The 18,646-nt window shown below is 38.6% G+C and overlaps 1 protein-coding gene across 1 annotated transcript in view; it reads left to right on the top strand.

The window, feature by feature from the left end:
• Positions 1 to 14,929, top strand: part of LIPC (lipase C, hepatic type) — a 232,190-nt gene extending 217,261 nt beyond the window's left edge. The window contains exons 7-9 of the mRNA XM_020981824.2: positions 9,986 to 10,103; positions 10,700 to 10,918; positions 14,545 to 14,929. Coding sequence (XP_020837483.1) covers positions 9,986 to 10,103; positions 10,700 to 10,918; positions 14,545 to 14,656 — 449 coding nt within the window. The 3' untranslated portion in view covers positions 14,657 to 14,929. The remainder of the gene's footprint in view (positions 1 to 9,985; positions 10,104 to 10,699; positions 10,919 to 14,544) is intronic.
• Positions 14,930 to 18,646: the final 3,717 nt, after the last annotated feature.

The following is an 18,646-nucleotide window of genomic DNA, read 5'->3' as shown; positions in this document are numbered from 1 at the left end:
GGCAAACAGGGTTAAGTGACTCACCCAGTCTTGAACTCAGGAGGATGAGTTTTCCTGACTCCAGGACCAGCATTTTATCCACTGTGCCACCTAGCTGCACCCCTAACAATTAAAGCTGTTTAAAAGAAGAAGTGTCTTCTTTCTTGTGGTTCCTCCTATTGGTTCTAATTCTTCTTTACAACATGACTGATATGAAAATGTTTAATAGGAATATATATGTAGAGCCTACATCAGATTGCATACTGTCTTGAGGAGGGAAGGGGAGAACATTTAAAACTCAAAAGCTTATGGAAGTGAATGTTGAAAACTAAAAATAAATTAATTTTAAAAAACAGAAGAATGGACAGGGTTTTCTTTAATTGAGTTCTTAAGCATAGGCTAGATGGCCACTTATCAGGGATATTATAGAAGGGATCATTCCTCCCCTTCCTGGCTTTCCTGGCTTCCTCCAAGTCTTAGCTAAAGTCCCACTTCTACAAGAGGGCATTCTCAGTCATCCTTAATCTAAGTGCCTTCTCTCAGAGAAGATCTCGAATTTATTCTGTCTGTATCTTGTTTGTAAATAGTTGTTTGTATATTGTATTCCCTGTTATACTGTGAGCTCCTTGAGAAAAGGGACCTTTTTTGCCTTTCTTTATATCCCTAGAACTAAGCACAATGCCTGATGCATAGTATTTGGAATTTTTGCTTATTGTCTTGACTTGACTCCAGGTACTGGTTGGACTAGGTGGCATTTTAAATTATTTTCTACCTTTAAGAATCTGATATTCTATGAACGACAATGGCTAATATGACTCTATCACAGTGAAGAAAAGTCACATCAACTTGTGCAATGACTAAGGGCCCAAATATGTGGAAGAACCTGATTGTTAAATCCCATAATCTGTAAAATTTATCCTTTAATCAAAAGCAGAATAACTCTAATCTCCCCAACCATAGTAGTAATGCCAAAGTAATAGAATTCTGTTTGGTTTTGGTATTGTGATAATATCTACATTCTTATCAACTATGTGTGTGTGTGTGTGTGTGTGTGTGTGTGTGTGTATTTGCACAGACAAAAAATTGATACCAAGCAAGGTCAAGTTCTTAATGTACTAGTTGATTAGTCAAGATAGAACTGTCTCTGAATGATAGTTTCACAAGTGGTGATTGGTGCTATTTTCATTCCACTATTTTAATAAAGGAAAATCATCACATAAAACCAGAGAAATTCTTTTCTTCAACTAGGTGCCCCATGCTTGGCTCACTATAAACAGGGTGAATGTGCAAGAGAAGCAGGAACAACAAAACCTAGTAAAATCAATAGTTAAATGAAACGAAGCAACTTCATCTATTACTGCCCACTTCATTTTTCACTGACTTGGTGAGAACTTTTGCTTGAACATTTGTTCAAGCCCACTTCTCAGGATAATAGCTGCTTGAAATGGATTGCATTTGGATGCATTTAAAGGAGTATGTACGTTAAGAGTTTTTAACTTTTTAGATGCCTTTGTACAAGGTATGGATAGTTCTGGATATGAGGTAGCAACACTATGCTACCAGTTCTCCCAAGTCTTCTTTGGGACTAGGGTTATTTTACATTATGGGACTGTTGACCTACCCTGAGGATTGTTGTTGTTGTTTGTCCTTCACTCTCAAAGAGGACCCTGACATCTGGAAGAAGATGCCATGACTTGCAAGTGAATTGGACTTAAGCGAGGTAGGGCTGTGCAAAGTCACCAGCCTCATTCTCTCATCTGGAGCTATCTGGATACAGTATCAAAATATAGATCAGGATGACTGAAGATGGCTCCCTTCCAAAAAGGCAAAAATTCTCCAAATAAACAGTACAAAAAAGGTTTACATAGGTTTTAGGGAGTGAGGAATAGGGTAGGGAATGGGGTAAAAGTTGATTGGTCAAGGTCTCTGTTGCTAGCTCTCGAGGCTGATCTGGTGCAATCAACCCTTTTACCCCATTTCAGGATTAAAGACTTCTCCATAGCAGAATGATGAGGTTGGAGGGGTGGGCTAAGCTGTTTCTCAGAACAGGATACCATGGCATGTCTTTTTATGGGTTACTTACCCTGAGGGTAATTCTAGTATCACAGAACTTTATGGTTGGAAGGGACCTAATTGTCTGGTCCAACCTATGGCTGAAAAGGGATCCTCTCCATATCATCAGTAGGGTGAAGCAGTGGATAAAGCGCTGGGACTGGAGTCTGAAAAACTCCTCTTCCTGAATTCAAATCTGACTTCAGACACTTATTAGCCATGTGACCTTAAGCAAGTCATTTAACCCTGTTTGCCTCAGTTTCTTCATCTATAAAATGAGCTGGGCAAGGAAATAGCAAACCCCACTCCAGCATCTCCACCAAGAAAACCCCACATGGGTTCATGAAGAGTCAGATACAATTGAAACAACTCAACAACAACCTCCACATCATCACTGACAAGTAGTTATGCAACCTCCACTCAAAGGCCTTTGGGGATAATACTTTTGATACTTCAGTGGGTCTTCAAGCTCATCATTGTGGGTTCCCCCTCCCATGATTCAAAACAATAGCAATAATTGACATCTCTAAAGCATTTTAAGATCTTTAAAGTACTTTAACCTATATCATTCCATTTGAATCTAACACTTAAGCTATGAGGTGATATGATCCACATTTTACAGATGAGGAAATCGAAGCAGAAGTTAAGTGACTTGCCTGTAGTCATATAAATATTAAGCACAAAGAGATGGGATTTAAATCCAGGTCAATCTTCTCCGAATTCATATCCAGAATTTTTTCCCATTGTCTCCTGAGGCAGCTCATTTTGCTTTGGACAGCTCTAAATGTCTTTCAAAGAAAGGGAGCCACCTGGGTCTATTGAGGCAAATCTCTTTGAAGGTGCTTAGAGAAAAAAGAGGTATACTATGAGAAGCTTAGAGTGGGGGAGAAAAACACATGGCCTCTCATGTTCAAAGATATTTAATAGGATTATAGAGCTAGGGCTGGAAGCTAGCTTAACCCCTTTTCTAACAGATGACAAAACTGAGGGACAGCGAAGTTAAATGACTTGCCCCAGGTCACACAGACAGTAAAGGGCTAAACTGAGATCTGAATTCAAGTACTGTGATTACAAGCTTAGTGTCTTTTTCCATTGTACCCTGGGTCTCCTCTGATACTTCACTAACCCATTTTTGTCACTACCTACCTGTTCCCCATAAAAATAATGAAATTCTAATTTTCGAAAGAGTCCACCAAGGGCCCAGAAAAAGACTTAGAGATGAATCTAAAAATGCCTGCAGGGTTGAGGGAGCAACACTGGAGAAATCCAGTCTCAAATGACATTAGAGAAATTTATAGAGTCAGTGTAATCTCATGAACTATGTAGATGATAGGATTATTGTAAAATGAAGCTTCAAGGTCATATTTGTGGTCATCCCAGGCTTGAGAGCTCTGAAGAAAGCCTCTTTGTGCTCTTTCTCTTTGGTTAATAGCAGAGACTTGCTACTAAGAAAGACAAGAAACCAGTGTGGCCACAGTCAGAAAAGACCTTGGTAGAGGATGCCAGTCAGCATAGTCTCACTGGACATTCCCTTAATCTCTATACATAAACAGAAAAAGCTTTTCCTTCCTCTAAACACAGATGGTAGTTATCCATTCTCATGACATTTGTATACCTGGTAAGTGAGCTATTACTGTAAACTGGATCGTGCAGATTAAAAAAAAATACTGCCCTGCCTCTAACTTCTAGTTTCTTCTTCATAGAAACCTGTTTTAAATTAATTCCATCTTAGGTCAACCACAGATTACCTGAATACAAGTTGATTTTCATTCAGAGCTCTGACCAATGATCCATTGGATGCTTGCCAAGATTGGAATATCTGGAAATGCTTTGGTCACCACAATCCACAATTCTCTCATTCCCATGATCTAAAATTTCACTTTGTGGCCAGAGGCATTTCAGTTCCAGGAATGAGTCTCCTTTATTTCAAGAAAATGCCAGCTCCAGGCAAGGAATAAGATCTCTTGCCTGCCATTTTCATGAGAGGAATTCAATATGCTGAACAAAGATCCCTTTTAAATGTCTGAAAGAGAGTTTTATCAAAACCTAAAACCCCTATCTGCTGATTCTGAGTCATTCTCAGGGAGACAGCCAGAGGTGAGGAAACACTAAGGGAAACTAAATATTCTCTTTTCATAAATTCCATAACCTACTGAGAACATTTGGCTGCCTTCTAAATAATTACTTGATCCTTTTCTGTCACCTTCGCCTCCCTCAAATGGGCGAAAGGGCACAGGTACCTGTGTAGGGTCTCATGTGCTCCTGGATGGTTCCCCAGTGAACCAGATCTTAAGCAGTTTAACTTCTGTACTTTAGACAAAGTATGCTTTGTTTCATCCAGGCTTGATGGACCATTTTATGTTTCTCATTTTTAGGATTCGAAATAACCTCTCTAGAGCTCAGAAGGATATCATGTTCTCATTCCTGGGATGAAAAAAGCATTCATCCTGACACATTTTTTTAAAAGTTCTCTAGTAAATGTGATGTGAGGCAAAGGGAAACAAAGGTCACACAGACATGATTTTTCTTATTCTTTAAGATAGACTGTTTAGAGCGATAAAAAAAAATTCACTTACCACTGGTGTGATTCACTAACAAGGAAAAAAAAAAACGCTACAAAACTGAATTCACAAAATAGATAATTCTCATTGTAAAGGGATTTTTCACACACTAAAAAAAGTATTCATTACTAGGTTTCTCTAAATAGTGAGATACCCATTTCAACTAAAATTGGACTTAACCTACAAAAATTCAATATGCACTTATTTTTTCAAAAGCATACCTCTTAAGGTATAGCTGTATTTCTTTATATTATTTATTTGTATACTTTACATATAAACACACTTTCTTTTTGATATGGTATGTAATAGAGAAATGCATGTGCATCTCATTTCCCACAGATCTTCAGGAGTAATTTCATTTTGATACCATTGACCACCTGTGTCTCTCTCCCTCCCCACCATCACCACCACTCCAGGGGAAAAAAAAAGTTGCTCTTCAAGAAGTAGTCGTTGTTTGGTTTTCATTCCATCTTCTTGTGCTTGCTGTTACAGAAGAAAGGAAGAAAAACATCTTCAGCACAGTAGCATTAAACATTCATCCACTCTTAGGAACCAGACATTCAGTGGGCAGAGGATGTTACAGCAAGGTTGCAGAAGAATATATTTTTACTTGGTTAGAATTATAAAGCACTTTTACCACAGAGAACTCTGGGATACTTCTAGATGAAGCCATTTTTAGTACTTACCCAGGCCAACATTCCAGGATCAAAACTAGAAACATTTGCTATTTAGTTACTTCTACATGTATTTTGTCCTTTGGCAACAAAAAAGATGCTTCTGACCACATTGCTATTTATAAGCAGAATCACTATGGTTGATGAAGACATGACCTCTCCGTATTAATAACATAGATCAATCAGCCAACAGGGACTTGTTGATCTCCTGTTATGGGTCTGATGCTATACTAGGTATAGTGGGAAATACAGAAAAAAACAAATATCTTTTCTATATGTATCTTGTACATGCTTCTCCATGGACATATTTTCCCTTTCATTAGAATGTAAACTCCTAAGGTAGATTGGGGTGGGGGGAGGAGAGAGATGGGGAGAAAATTTGGAACTCAAAATCTTGTGGAAGTGAATGTTGAAAATTAAAAATTAATTATTTTTTTTTAAAAAGAATGTGAACTCCTTAGGGCAGGGACTATTTTTGCTTCTTTTTTTTTATCCCCAGCATTTAGCACAGTGCCTGACACAGAGTAAATGCTTAACAAATGACTGACTTGACTGATTACTAAGTAGTTTAAGGAATGATTCTTCTTCTCAAGGAATCATAGGATCATAGATTTAGAGCTGGAAGGGATCTTTGAGGCCCCTTAGTTCGACCCCCTCATTTTACAAATGAGGAACTGAGATCCAGAGGAGACATAGAGCTCGTCCAAGATGACACAATTACAGATAGAGCCAGAATTTGAACCCAAGTCCTCTGACTTCAAATCCACTGCTCTTTCCACCATAATATGCTCCCTGACCAGCATGGTATAAAAACTTATCTAATTGGGAAGACAAATGCAATATAACTATTGGCTAATGAATAATGAGAGCTAGAATTTACACTGCTTAAAAGTTTGTAAACTACTTTTTGAATTTCTCACTTTATCCTCAGAACAACCTGGGAGGAAAGTGCCATGTCCATTTTTACAGATGAGAAAACTGAAGTAAAAATAAGTTATTTGCCCAGGATCACACAGCTGTTTAGAGTATGATGTCAGATTTGGGCTCTGATCTTCCTGACTCCAAGTCTGGTGCCTCTCATAAAAAGAATGATGAGCCAAGGACTGACCTCTGGGGTACACTCATAATTAGGAAGTAGGAGCAGTGGCTCAAACTCTCAGTCCCGCAGGTATTATCTATGACACTGAAAACTGAAGTCAACACAGAACCCAAGCACATTTCTTAGAGCCAGAGTAAAGGAGGGAACAGGGGGAGCAAAGTCTTTTGGTTCTCAACAATTCAATTCATGGAATCCATGCTGTGAGTGATCTATTTTCTTCACTCTCTATACAAAGCACATAAGAATGGCTGAAGAGAATGGTTCAGGGTGGGAGAAGGCAACCAGCTCAGTCTCACCAGATTTAAAGATGCAGGCAGCCTTTCAAAGGAGGCTACCCTCATTCAAGTGTAAGGAAACAAGAAGGCTTCCATGTTAGGGAATCTGGACATGCTCCAAAGGCCCCTCAAGGGCACCTTCATGTTAGGCAAACTGCTCGTGGCCAGTCATACCCAGGTTACATTAATAAAGTAATCATTGGAAATCTTTAAGAGAGCAGCCTCCAATATCCAAGATGGGGCATCAGAACATATTCTCAGACACAGACCTACAGACCAAGTTGGGTCAACTTGCATCAACAGTTGACACTCTCAAAATTGCTGTCTCAACGATCACTCTCCAAATATTTCCAGCCTCAAACAAATGCACACAAACACTAACCACCTTGGAACTCTACTCAGCCAGGGAAGAAAACATCCTGGACTACAAAAGGTGTTTGCAATAGAGATGGATCCAAATAGGAGTTTCTCCAATACTTTATCTCCTGGAGGTGCCACTCTACTGGAGTCTCCAGGGGGCTGGAGATGGGCCAGGTTATTTTTAATGAGCACATTCTTGTTGCTCACGATGCTTCCAAATGGGAAAGGAAGTGCTTCAGGTGGGGGCACATGCTACTTTATGGGACAAGCTCCCAAGTTCAGCACTGTTCCCAAAATGTAAGTCTTTTCTGCAGCTGCCCAGAAATGAGCTGTGTATATGACAGCACCAATTTGCCAACAACTTCTCTTGGCACTGGCACCATTCATCTATTTTGTCGTTTCAGTACAGGCTGAGTGAGTCTCATATGGTTTCACTGAAAGAGTACATGCAAACACTTGGGCCAACCAACTGAGAGGGGGGCCAGGGATAACAATTCTATAATCAATCACAGAGAGAGAACTGGAAGGGACTGCAGTGGTCATCTACTCTACTCCCTTTGGCTTGAGCTTTGAAGGAAAGTAGGGAGTCTAAGAGTTGGAGGTGGGCAAAAAGTACAGTTCCATGCATAAGGACCCAGCCAATGGCAAAGACATGGAGATGGGAGATGAATCTCTTGCTGAGGAACAATAGAAAGGCTGGTTAGGGGCTCAACTATAGAGTCCAGAAGAAGGAATGATGTAAAATAAGGCTGGAAAACTAGGTGGGGGCCAGGTTGTAAGGGGCATTAAATGCTAAAAAGAAGACTTTCTATTTGTTCCTAGAGGTAATAGAGAGCCATTGGAATTTGTTGAATAGATCAATAGGTCTCTGAGAGAGAGACTTAAGGCAGTGAGACCAATTAGGAAACTATTACAGTAGTCCAGACAAGAGGTAACATAGGCCTGAACCAGGGTGATGTTTATGTGAGTAGAGAGAAGGAAACAGATTCAAGGAATATTTTTGAAGTAGAAACGAGATTTGGAAACTAATTGCTTCTGTGTTGGGGAAGAGTGAAGAGTTGAGAATGATACCCAAGATTCCATTCTAGGTGACTGGAAAGATGATGGTGTCCTTGACAAAAATAGGGAAACCTGGAAGAGGAATCAATTTTGAGGGAAAAATAATGAAATTTATTTTAGATGTATAGTTTGGGATGTCCATGGGATGTCAAGTTTTAAATATCTAATAGGAATTGGTGATATAGGAATTACCTGAACATGAGGTGAAGAATATAGTCCCTACTCCAAATAGAGCCAATGTCACTTGCTCTATATTAATGACTAGAATAGATAGGAACCTCTGGAAAAACCCTGGGAATCAGGATATGAGCCCCAGCACTGATGTAGCAGGATCCCCTTAGGCCAGGACTAGGAACCCTATCCCCAGATAGCTTTGCAGTGAGTGGACTGGCTTGGCAAGGGTGTTAAGATGCAGAAGGTAGGCAAGTCTTGCTTATGGCCTTCACTGTCCAGTAGGCTGTCTATCCTAGGGGCCTCCCTATCTTTACAGTCTTGTTGACTCTCATATTCACTATACTCCACTATTTCATGTGCTTCTATGTACCTGATCTGAATTTCTAAATTTCTACCTCGATTTGGTATATGGACTTTGTATCACCATGTTTCTAGCCCCAGTTAAACTAAGAAAATCCATTATTAGTTGCTAGGAGGGAAGAGCCAGAACCTTCTTCTTACCTCTTCCCCACCCCCAAATCCATCCCCTGACACTAGCAATTCAGAATTAACAGGTAACTTGAGTCCAGAAATTTCTTGGGATAAAATCCAGAGAAGGGGTGCAACTTTTAACTGAATGAAATGGAGTATAAGAATTTGAAACCTGTCAAGAACACCCAAAATGGGGGAAACAAAGAGTCAGACACAACTGAAAAATGTTTTGGAATGAACTCCACACCTGTTTTAATAAAACAGAATGCTTGCTAGCTAGAAGTGTAGGATTACTCAGTTTCCTTAATTTCTTTTAATGTTTTTATTTTATATTCACTTAACATTTAAATGGTTTTTTTTAAACTAAATAACCTTTCATTGTTGATCAGTCATTTCAGTTGTATCCAACTCTAACATGGGGTTTTCTTGGCAAAGATACTGGAGCAGTTTTCCATTTCCTACTCCAACTCATGTGACAGATGAGGAAACTGAGGCAAACAGAGTCAAGTGATTTGCCCAGGGTCACACAGCTAGTATCTGAGGCCAAATTTGAACTCAGGAAGATGAGTTTTCTTGACTCCATTCCTGGCTCTTGACTCTATCCACTGCGCCACCTAACTGCCCTGAGTCAAAGAATAATTGTACCCAACAAAGAAAATTCAGCACATTACCGATGAGTATGTTGTCCTAAGAGTTAACATTTAGACATTTACTTCATAATTTAAACCATTTTACTAATATTGAGAAATTGGCAGGGTGGACCCCACAGATCCCATTTAAAAGAAAAAGCCTCAAAACACAGAGATCCTCATTGTATATATTTCCTGGCTTATCAGCCATCTGATTTGGAATTCATTTTCCACCAAGGAATATTGTTAATTTATATTCAAGCAAATATTTCAGGGCTTCTCTCTTAACATTGTAAAATTAAATAAAACCTCCATTGGAGAGGGGTCTTCTTAGGTCACAGACTGAGAGCTAGAGGGGTCCTTAGAGGATATTAGTCTATCCCCCATTTTGCAGATGAGAAAACTGAAGCCCAGATATTGAAGCAACTTACTTGTTCAATATCACCCTAGTAGTAAGCATCAAAGGGAAGGTGAAAAACCCAAGTCCTCTGAGTCTAGACCAGAGTCAGTGTACTTTCCACTGTATCATGCCATTCTGCCTTCTTTCATGCTTCTTCTTCCCAGAAATTCAGGGCCTGCTTAAGCAAATCTTACATTCACTGTTTCAAACACCTGCCACACCATGCTCACCATAGAATTATTTTCTTTCCAGTTTACCATTACCAGCTCAAGATCCGATTCATCACACAAACTGCGAAACCCATAGAGCCAACCTTCACCATGACTCTAATTGGGACTAAACAGGACACTCACGACCTTCCCATCACTTTGTGAGTATGAAGTATATTTCCACTGGATGGTAATAAGAGGCACCAGAACTGGTAACTTTCCTTTCAAGTGCTAGTCTAGAAACAGTTCATAAAATACGATGATATTCTTGGGCAAATCTCTTCCCTGCTCAGTGCCCAAGAAGCTCTCTACTAAACTATGAGTTATAGATAAATTGTTAATCTGTACTAGAGGAAGGAGTTTCTAAACGGTGATGTCCTTCCACCAATGAAATCACAGGTCACAACCAAAGAAGACAAAATATATCTTCTTCTCCCCAGCCCCCAACAATAAAATAGCATAGAATACAAAGAGGAAGATGGCGGGAAATAGACCACTTTAGAATGGAAAAGTATGTTGTATTCTCTTGCACTCAGTTAACCACTCCAATGGGAAGCTAAGCTATTCTGACCATGTCCCCTTGCAAGCATAGAATCTCAGAGGAAATAGCCTTGGGATATCTTGCCTTGCAAAATGATAGCTATAAAATGGCAGCACTTGTCAGATAGTAAAACACAAAAAAAATAGAAATTTCTAGAGAGTTCACATTGTTTACAGATAACTTGATTATACCTGACTTTCTCTTATACACCTGTAGGGTTGAAGAAATTACAGGCAATAAAACCTACTCCTTTCTCATCACACTGGATTTGGATATTGGAGAGCTTACAATGATCAACTTCTCATGGAAAAAGACTGCAACGTGGGCGAACGTGTGGGCCACCTTCCACACAATAATTCCCTGGGCCACTGGACCACACCATCCACAGTTAATGATAAAGCAGATCCGAGTCAAAGCAGGAGAAACACAGAAAAAGTAGGTGAATGGGTAGTTAGAACGCTAAACTCTTGTTTTGCTTTAGAAAACACTTTAACACCTTGAAAGATGATTTTATCATTCAATCTCAAAATAACTTTCATTTTGTAGGGGAAAGTATCTAGTCCCAAATAGGATAAGTGTACAAATACCCACTAAAATAAACTTAAAAGTTGAAAGAATATATATTCCTCATGAACTTATTTTCATTTGGGGTTTTTTGAGAGGAAGAAAAAAATATTAAAATTAGAAAATATTTGAGAACTATGAATAAAATTATGAAGATAAGGTATCTTGAAGAAAATTATCAAAACCTGGCAATTAATTAGATATGTGATATGCAAGAAAGAGAGGAAGTAGCCTGGTTTAATGGATAGAGCAGTGGACCTGGAGTCTGAAAGGCCTGGATTTGAATCTCTCTTCAGGCATTTATTAGTTGTTCGATTCAGGGCAAGTCACTTAACCTGTGTCTCTTTATTTGTAAAATAGGAGGGTTGATTTCAATGACCTCTAAGATCCCTTCCAGCTCGAATTCTGTGATCCAATGAGTCAAAGATAGCCATGGGTGATTAGAAGAATGGTGGTGTAACTGAAAGAGATAGGAAAAGTCAAGAAGAGGAGTTTTGGGTGAGGATTAAAATAATAAATTTTACTTTAGCAACATTAAACTTGAGAAGCCAGCTTAATAATCAGGTAGAGCTGTCCAGTAAATAGGTGTAAATCTAGTCTGGAGCTCAACAGAGATGTGATAGCTAGAAATATAGCCTGGAGAATACATACAGTGATAGTTGATGCTATGTGGAGTAGATAAGATCACTGAGAGAGAAGAAATGAGAAAAGAATTTTATTATTAGAGCTCAGAGGACAAGAGCCAGTGAAAAGTGACAGGGAAAGGCAGTTAGTGACAGGAATATAATTAGGCAGTTGTGGTACCACTCAAGTCAAGGGCAAAGAGAATATTAAGGAGCAACAGGGTCAAATGCTGTTGAAAGATCAAGGAAAATCCCACCAAATATCTTTGATCTTAATAAAGGAGGAGGTGACATGATCCACTGTGAAAGTATAAGGATGTCTATGGCATTTGTCTAGGGATTTGAGGGGAAAAGAGGTTTAGAATAGGTGCTCTGGGGAAGTGTGATAAGAAATTACGTGATAAGTATAAAAGGACTTCTGAGCAATAATTAGAGTGCAGTAGAAGTTATATCAGTGGATCTCCAATCTCACGAATGTAGATATTCTTCCAAATGAAGCAGAACACAACTCGAAACCTTCTCATCGCACATGAGTCTTACTTATGTCCTCCTATAACTAGAAAGCCCGCAGAAAGTCTGCCCAGTATGCTGGGGACCTTCTTCTACACACTACCAAACATTCCAAACACAAAAGCCTATTGGGGTTATGCTGAAGATTTCTCGCCATGTTTTTCCAGGTCAGTTAATATGAATCATCCCACCTGTATCTGTGCCTATTAGAATGACTCTACTGTGAACTATACTATGGTAGTGTAAGAAAAGAACTTACCCTTCAGGAAGACATTGACCCCCTGTAAGTGCTTACAAACCTCTTGGTGAGGCGATATTCTGGAGAAAGTTTCTCTACTCCAAACAGGCACTGTCATATTCCTCTAAAGGCGTGAAGAAAGATTCCTGAGGAAAATAACAATATACTTAGCTCCTATAGCCTCCTCATCATGTCCAAAGGATTCCCTTATACCAAGACACATTTGTCATAGCAACCAAGTACAGTCAGCCTTCCTAGGGAATAGGTTGTTTTCTCCTAGTATGACTGCCCCAGAGGTGGGGCTGTCCTTTGCAGAATCTCCTTCCCCCTTCCCCACCACTGGAATTTTTTCCAAGTAAAGTTTCATTTAACTGTAGCTCTTCATGCCAACCAGAAGAGAAAATGTGACCAACTCATCACTATTCTAGTAATTCCATGAAGGCAGGAGCCATCTCATTTTTAGATCTGTATACTCAGTACCTGGCATCTAATAGAGATTTAATAAATGCTTGTTGGTTGATATTCGAGATAGCAGTATTTGGGAAGAGATCATTTCCTTTTTTTAATGGACAGCAGTTACTTAATCACTCTTACTAGAAGTTCTTCCAGCACCATTTTTTTTTTTTACAATTTTGAAGCCCAATTCTGAGAATCTACCTTTTAAAAGTGATGGAAAATAGCTGGTTGCTATCTTATGAATTCTAAACTTTATTGACCCTCAAATTTTACTACAATGAACCTAACATAATAGATTTGTGCCCCTCAGTCTCTTATCTAATTACATTCTGGGATTATACTTAATACTTAACCTCTTTGTATCTTAGTTTCTTCATTTATAAAATAGTGATAATAATAGCACCTACCTCACAGGGTTGTTATGAAAATCAAATGTGTTAACACATATAAAATACTTTTCAAAAACTTAAAGTACTATATAAATGTTAGTTATTATTAGCTATTATTTTATCTCAATGTGATACAAAAATGACAGTTACTCAGCACATATTATATAATCTGCCAATATATTATTTCACATTATTAATTTTCAAAAATTAAACTGAATTTCTTTTATTACATTTTGCCATCCTTATTTGACATTTTGGCCTTATTAGGTTTGTGTACCTCCCTACCCTCATACTTTCATAGCAGACAAAAACCATCATAATGATGATTTTGTGTTCGATGGTTTTGTGGAATTTTGGACAGTACTTGTGATTTCATCAGTGTAAGGAGCTCCCAGAAGGAACTTCTTCTACCAATTATGCAGATTTATACTCAGCAACTTTTAATCTTGGAGGCAGTCTGGCAGCACTGAATGGTTAATGGATTTGACTATGGTCATATAGCCAGTATGTGTTGAGATGGGACTTAAATTCAGGATTTTTATGATGCAAAGCACTCTATCTACTGTGCTATGCTACCTCTAGAGTACCTTGAGTTAAAAGATGGTACAAGTTCCATTTCCTATTATTAATTCAGCTGAAACATAACTGAGGAACCAAATGTATTTAATACACTCTGGTTGTTTTAAATGTTAGCTTCACATTTGTGTAAAAAAAAAACCAGCCTTCTTTAGGCTACATAAACAACACGGTAAAATAACTTGGAGAACTCACAATCAATTATTGATTGAGTACCAACTATGTGCTACATACATATGTTGCGCTACACGTAGGACATACAAAATATGAGACAGAAGAATCTCTTGCCTGATGGAATTTTGCACCGACCTTGACAAACTTGAGTACATCTAAAGGAAAGTGACCAGAATGTAAAAGTCTGAGAAACCATGTCCATGAAGAGCGGTTGACAAACATAAAGCTGTTTTAGCCTTAAGGAAACATTCACAGGGAACATGATAGCTGTCTTCACATACTGAAAGGCTATTGTGTCAAAGTGGGTTTAGAGTTTTTCCTTTGTGATTTCAATGGAACAAAGTAGAAGTAGAATGGGAATAGCAGGAAAGTCCTTAAATAGATTGCTTTTACTTATTTGGGTTTTGTTTTTCCTTAAAGTTATAAAAATATTTGGAAATATTATTTATAAAGTAAATACTGAACAACAGAACATGGCAATAATCTGTATCTGAAAGCTAACACTTGGTTTGCTTTATGTTTTCTGTTTAGAATGACATTTTGCTCTCAAGACATGGATGACATACAGCTTTATCGAAACCAAGAAAAAACCTTTGTGAGATGTGAAAAAGATTCAAAAACACGGAAGCAGAAATTGAGATAAGCCTTAATGAAGATCCATCATGAAGAATAAATTTATACTTATTGATATAGTATAACTTCCCCAGTCAAAGTTTAAGAGTCATGCATAAAACACGAATAAAATTTAAATTAAATTTTTCTTAGAAGGGGAAGAGGTATTCTTCACTATAATGAATAGTGCTTTTATACCCATTATATAGATCTTCAGATATGATGATGATGATGATGATGATGTTCAATTGTTTCAGTCGTGTTCAACTCTTCATAATCTCATTTGGAGTTTTCTTGGCAAAAATACTGGAGTGGTTTTCCATTTCTTTCTCTGGCTTATTTTACAGATGAGGAAACTGAGGCAAACAGAGTTAAATATCTTGCCCAGGGTCACACAGCTAGTATGTGAGGCCAGATTTGAACTCAGAAAGATGAGTCTTCCTGACTCCCAGCCCAGCATCTACTGTGCCACCCAACAATTAAAAATCTCCCAATTATTTAATGATTATACACATCTGGTATGCATATGCATTTTGTTATTTTAAATGGATAGTTCTAAAATACCTCTTTGTATTTAGTCAGATTTCCCAGATACCTTGTTAATCTAACTGGTTTACTCTAAACTACTTCTCTTCAGAGAGATGGAAAGGTGCTCCATAAGTTATATAAGACATAGTTCGAATTTTCCCGTGATCTCCTTAGACCAAAGGGGAAAAAAATGATAAATTCTAACAAATGATATTTAGCACCATCAAGGATAAACAACAATGGTTAACTGAGTCAGTCATTTAAAAAGCAAAATTCAAGCTTGTTTGAGTTCATTAGCAACAATATCCAAAATTGGGCAATTAAAGCCATTTTCATCACATCATTTCCTGTTGGATAAATATAGTGTTTGAACCTTGCTTAATGGAGGTGGCACTCACAAAAATTTAAAGAAACTGATCTTAAATCATTCAATAAACTGAATAATTACAGTTTAGCTAACAAATCCATTCAAAAACTTATTTTATCTGGAGAATGGGCTACCAAATGTCTTAACAATTTGGATATTTGCTATAAATATTTCACTGATATTAAACAGCACATTAAACAATTTGACATGATATCCTCATAGACATAGCTGTTCATAGTACATCTTATTTAAATAAACTACAGTGACACATATAAGTTTGTGTAAATAGGAATTTACCACCTATGACTCCAAGAGCCTATTATATCTTACAACCCCATTTTTTTTCATCCACCAGCAAACTCCCAAGACATGGCTCACTGACACTTCCTCCTTTTGCAGTTTCTTACTGCTATAACCTCTATTCTCTGCCAGACTCCAGCCACCCTACTTGAGGGAGAAGGTGCAGCTTCTCTCCCTATCAGTTTCTCCCTTACATTCCCAGCAAGCAGCATACCACCTCTCTTTATTTCCCCCCCCCCTTCTTTTAAGGGTTTGCTACTTTCCAAACTCTCACCAATGGCTCTAAGAAGTCGTAAACCAGGTTAAGGGTAACCAAGAGGCCTCAAACCCATCAGTGAGGTAAGGGGATGCCTACCAAAAGCATGTGAAGACTTCCCCTGGCAGAATGGACCGATGAGAATAAATTTGTTCCAATAGCCATGAAAACAGCCGAAGCAGGTGCTGTGGAGCATTGAGAGTGTGGTCAGGCATCAAAGATGCCAAGGTCATCCACTGCATCTTCGGCCATCACCTGTAATCCTGACTTTTGTCTTGCCACTGGACTACGAGGACTCTGGAGTATGGCTGAGGACTTCGTGCAACTCTGCCTCACCTAAATCATATTCCCATACAAATCAAGACATCACCATTGATGTCATTGGTCCTCTTCGAAAATGGATGAACAATGGGGCAGCAAGGTGGGGCAATGGATAGAGCACTGGCCCTGAAGTCAGGAGTACCTGAGTTCAAATCCAGCCTCAGACCAAACACTTAACATTAGCTGTATGACCCTGGGCAAGTCACTTAATCCCAATTGCCTAAAAAAAAATGAATGCACAACAACTATGCTTTACTAAAAAACATCCAGGGAAGCTAGAATAACAAACAAATAGAGTAAAGTTAGAGATTGTATTAAGTTGGTCATGGGTATTAGCTACAATGGACTAGAACATACTCTTTTACACTTCCTGCTTCCTTCCTAATTAACCCCATTCTGGCAGGTCTTGAGCTCAGAGTCAGCCACTCTTGATCTGGGCTGAACGTAGGATCAGTCCTAGGGTTCTAGGTGATAGATTAGATTATAATGGTGTCTGGTGTCTTGGGTCTTCTAGAAGCCACTTCCCCAGTCCTTTATCTTGGGTATAGTAGGATGCATGTTCAGAAATGTTCTTTCTCTATTATCCTGAAAGATGAGTCTTCATTCATTTCCCTAGCTGTGATATTGGAAGAAAGTCTTGTCTTTGTTCTTCTGGATCCCTAAGCTGAGAAAGATTTTTTCCTTCTTTGTTCAAAAAAAATACATAAGGTTATTCAGGAAATGCTCACGTTTATGATAAAATTCGTGTTTTTTTAAAAGTGGGGTAATGTGTTTTTATCATAACATTCCTTTAGGGTACTCTTCCAACTTGACACTCCCACTGGAGAATTGGGTCTGCATAGGATGGCTTTCAGTGTTTCAGAGATAATCCTGTGGGTAGCTGCTCCTTCTACTGCAGCTCACAATTCCCCACAGCTATGCTTCCCATTAACAATCTGCCAGTAGACTTAATTAGCTTTTAGTAAAGGCATTTAGTAGGATGACATAGTTAGGGCAAAACATTCTCAAGACCTAGGGCATACTCTTTCACAAAAACATACAGCATCCATGGGAAGAGTGGGCTCAAACTTAAAGCACAGTAGTAGTAAGACACTCTTGTGGCAAAGGGTAATTCACAAGCCCTGGGACTAGAAGTTCTCACACAGCCCTTTGGCTGTAGCTCTATTTCTAGATGAGTTGCTCAGCTGGGCTCCCAGGATCTATTTTTTTTTTGGAGGCAATCAGGGTTAAGTGACTTGTACAGGGTCACACAGCTAGTGTCTGAGGCTGAATTTGTACTCAGGTTTTCCTGACTCCAGTGCCATTGCTCTATCCACTGCCATCACCTAGCTGCCCCTCCTCCCCTCTGAATCTACTTTGAGTCCATAACCAATACTTTTCTCTGCCACAAGGGATCTCTGCCATACACTCTGGAACTTCCTCCTCACTTGGGTGACTGTTTCTTTGAACCCATGATGGACCTCAGTGTGCTCCCAGCTGGATGCATTATCCTCCTACTGGTCTAGAGAAACTTTGCTCACCCCTCCTGCTGGTCCAGGTAAAGGAGTCTGCCTCCACAGAGAATTCTTGAGCCTTGCATCTTCGACTTCTGAACTGGCACTGCTGATATTTACCCAACTATTTCAGTATATCCAAGAGATATGTCTAGGTTATTTTCACAACCAATTATACTATTCCTTTCTTGACCCAGTTAAAGAGGTTTGAACCTCATAATGAGATCACAGGGCACGGACATGTCTTATTTACAAATTAAAACTTCATCATGTGTAATTACGCTATTGTGGGATTGTAGAAAAATTCCTTAGCACTCACTTTATACTTTGTGATTACATTAAACTGAGATGGGAAGAGAAACTCTCCTCCTTAAAGTATCATTATTCTTCAAGAATTAAAAAGAAACTTATTACTTAAGAGGATACAGATGGCAGGCAGTGTGATGTCATGTATGAAGGACTAGTCTTGAAAACAGAAAACTTAGGTTACAAATTTCACTTCTAACACATGCTGGCTATGCAAATTTGGGCAAATCAGTCAACAAGCATTTATTAAGCACTTAGTGTGTGTGAGGCCATGTGCTATTTTTAAAATCCTTTTTTAAAAAATCTTTAAATTTGTTATTTATTTTTAACACTTTTTTAAAATTTTGAGTTCCAAATTCCCTCCCTCCCACCCATACTTTTACCTACCCATTGAAAATGCAAGCAATATTATATCAATTATACATGTGAAATCATGCAAAATATATGTTC

Source organism: Phascolarctos cinereus, unplaced genomic scaffold (genome assembly GCF_003287225.1).
Source record: "Phascolarctos cinereus isolate Bilbo 61053 unplaced genomic scaffold, phaCin_HiC Scaffold_3;HRSCAF=262, whole genome shotgun sequence".
NCBI lineage: Eukaryota > Metazoa > Chordata > Mammalia > Diprotodontia > Phascolarctidae > Phascolarctos > Phascolarctos cinereus.
The sequence above is the reverse complement of the archived record's forward strand: the minus strand, read 5'-3'. Positions and strand labels throughout refer to the sequence as shown.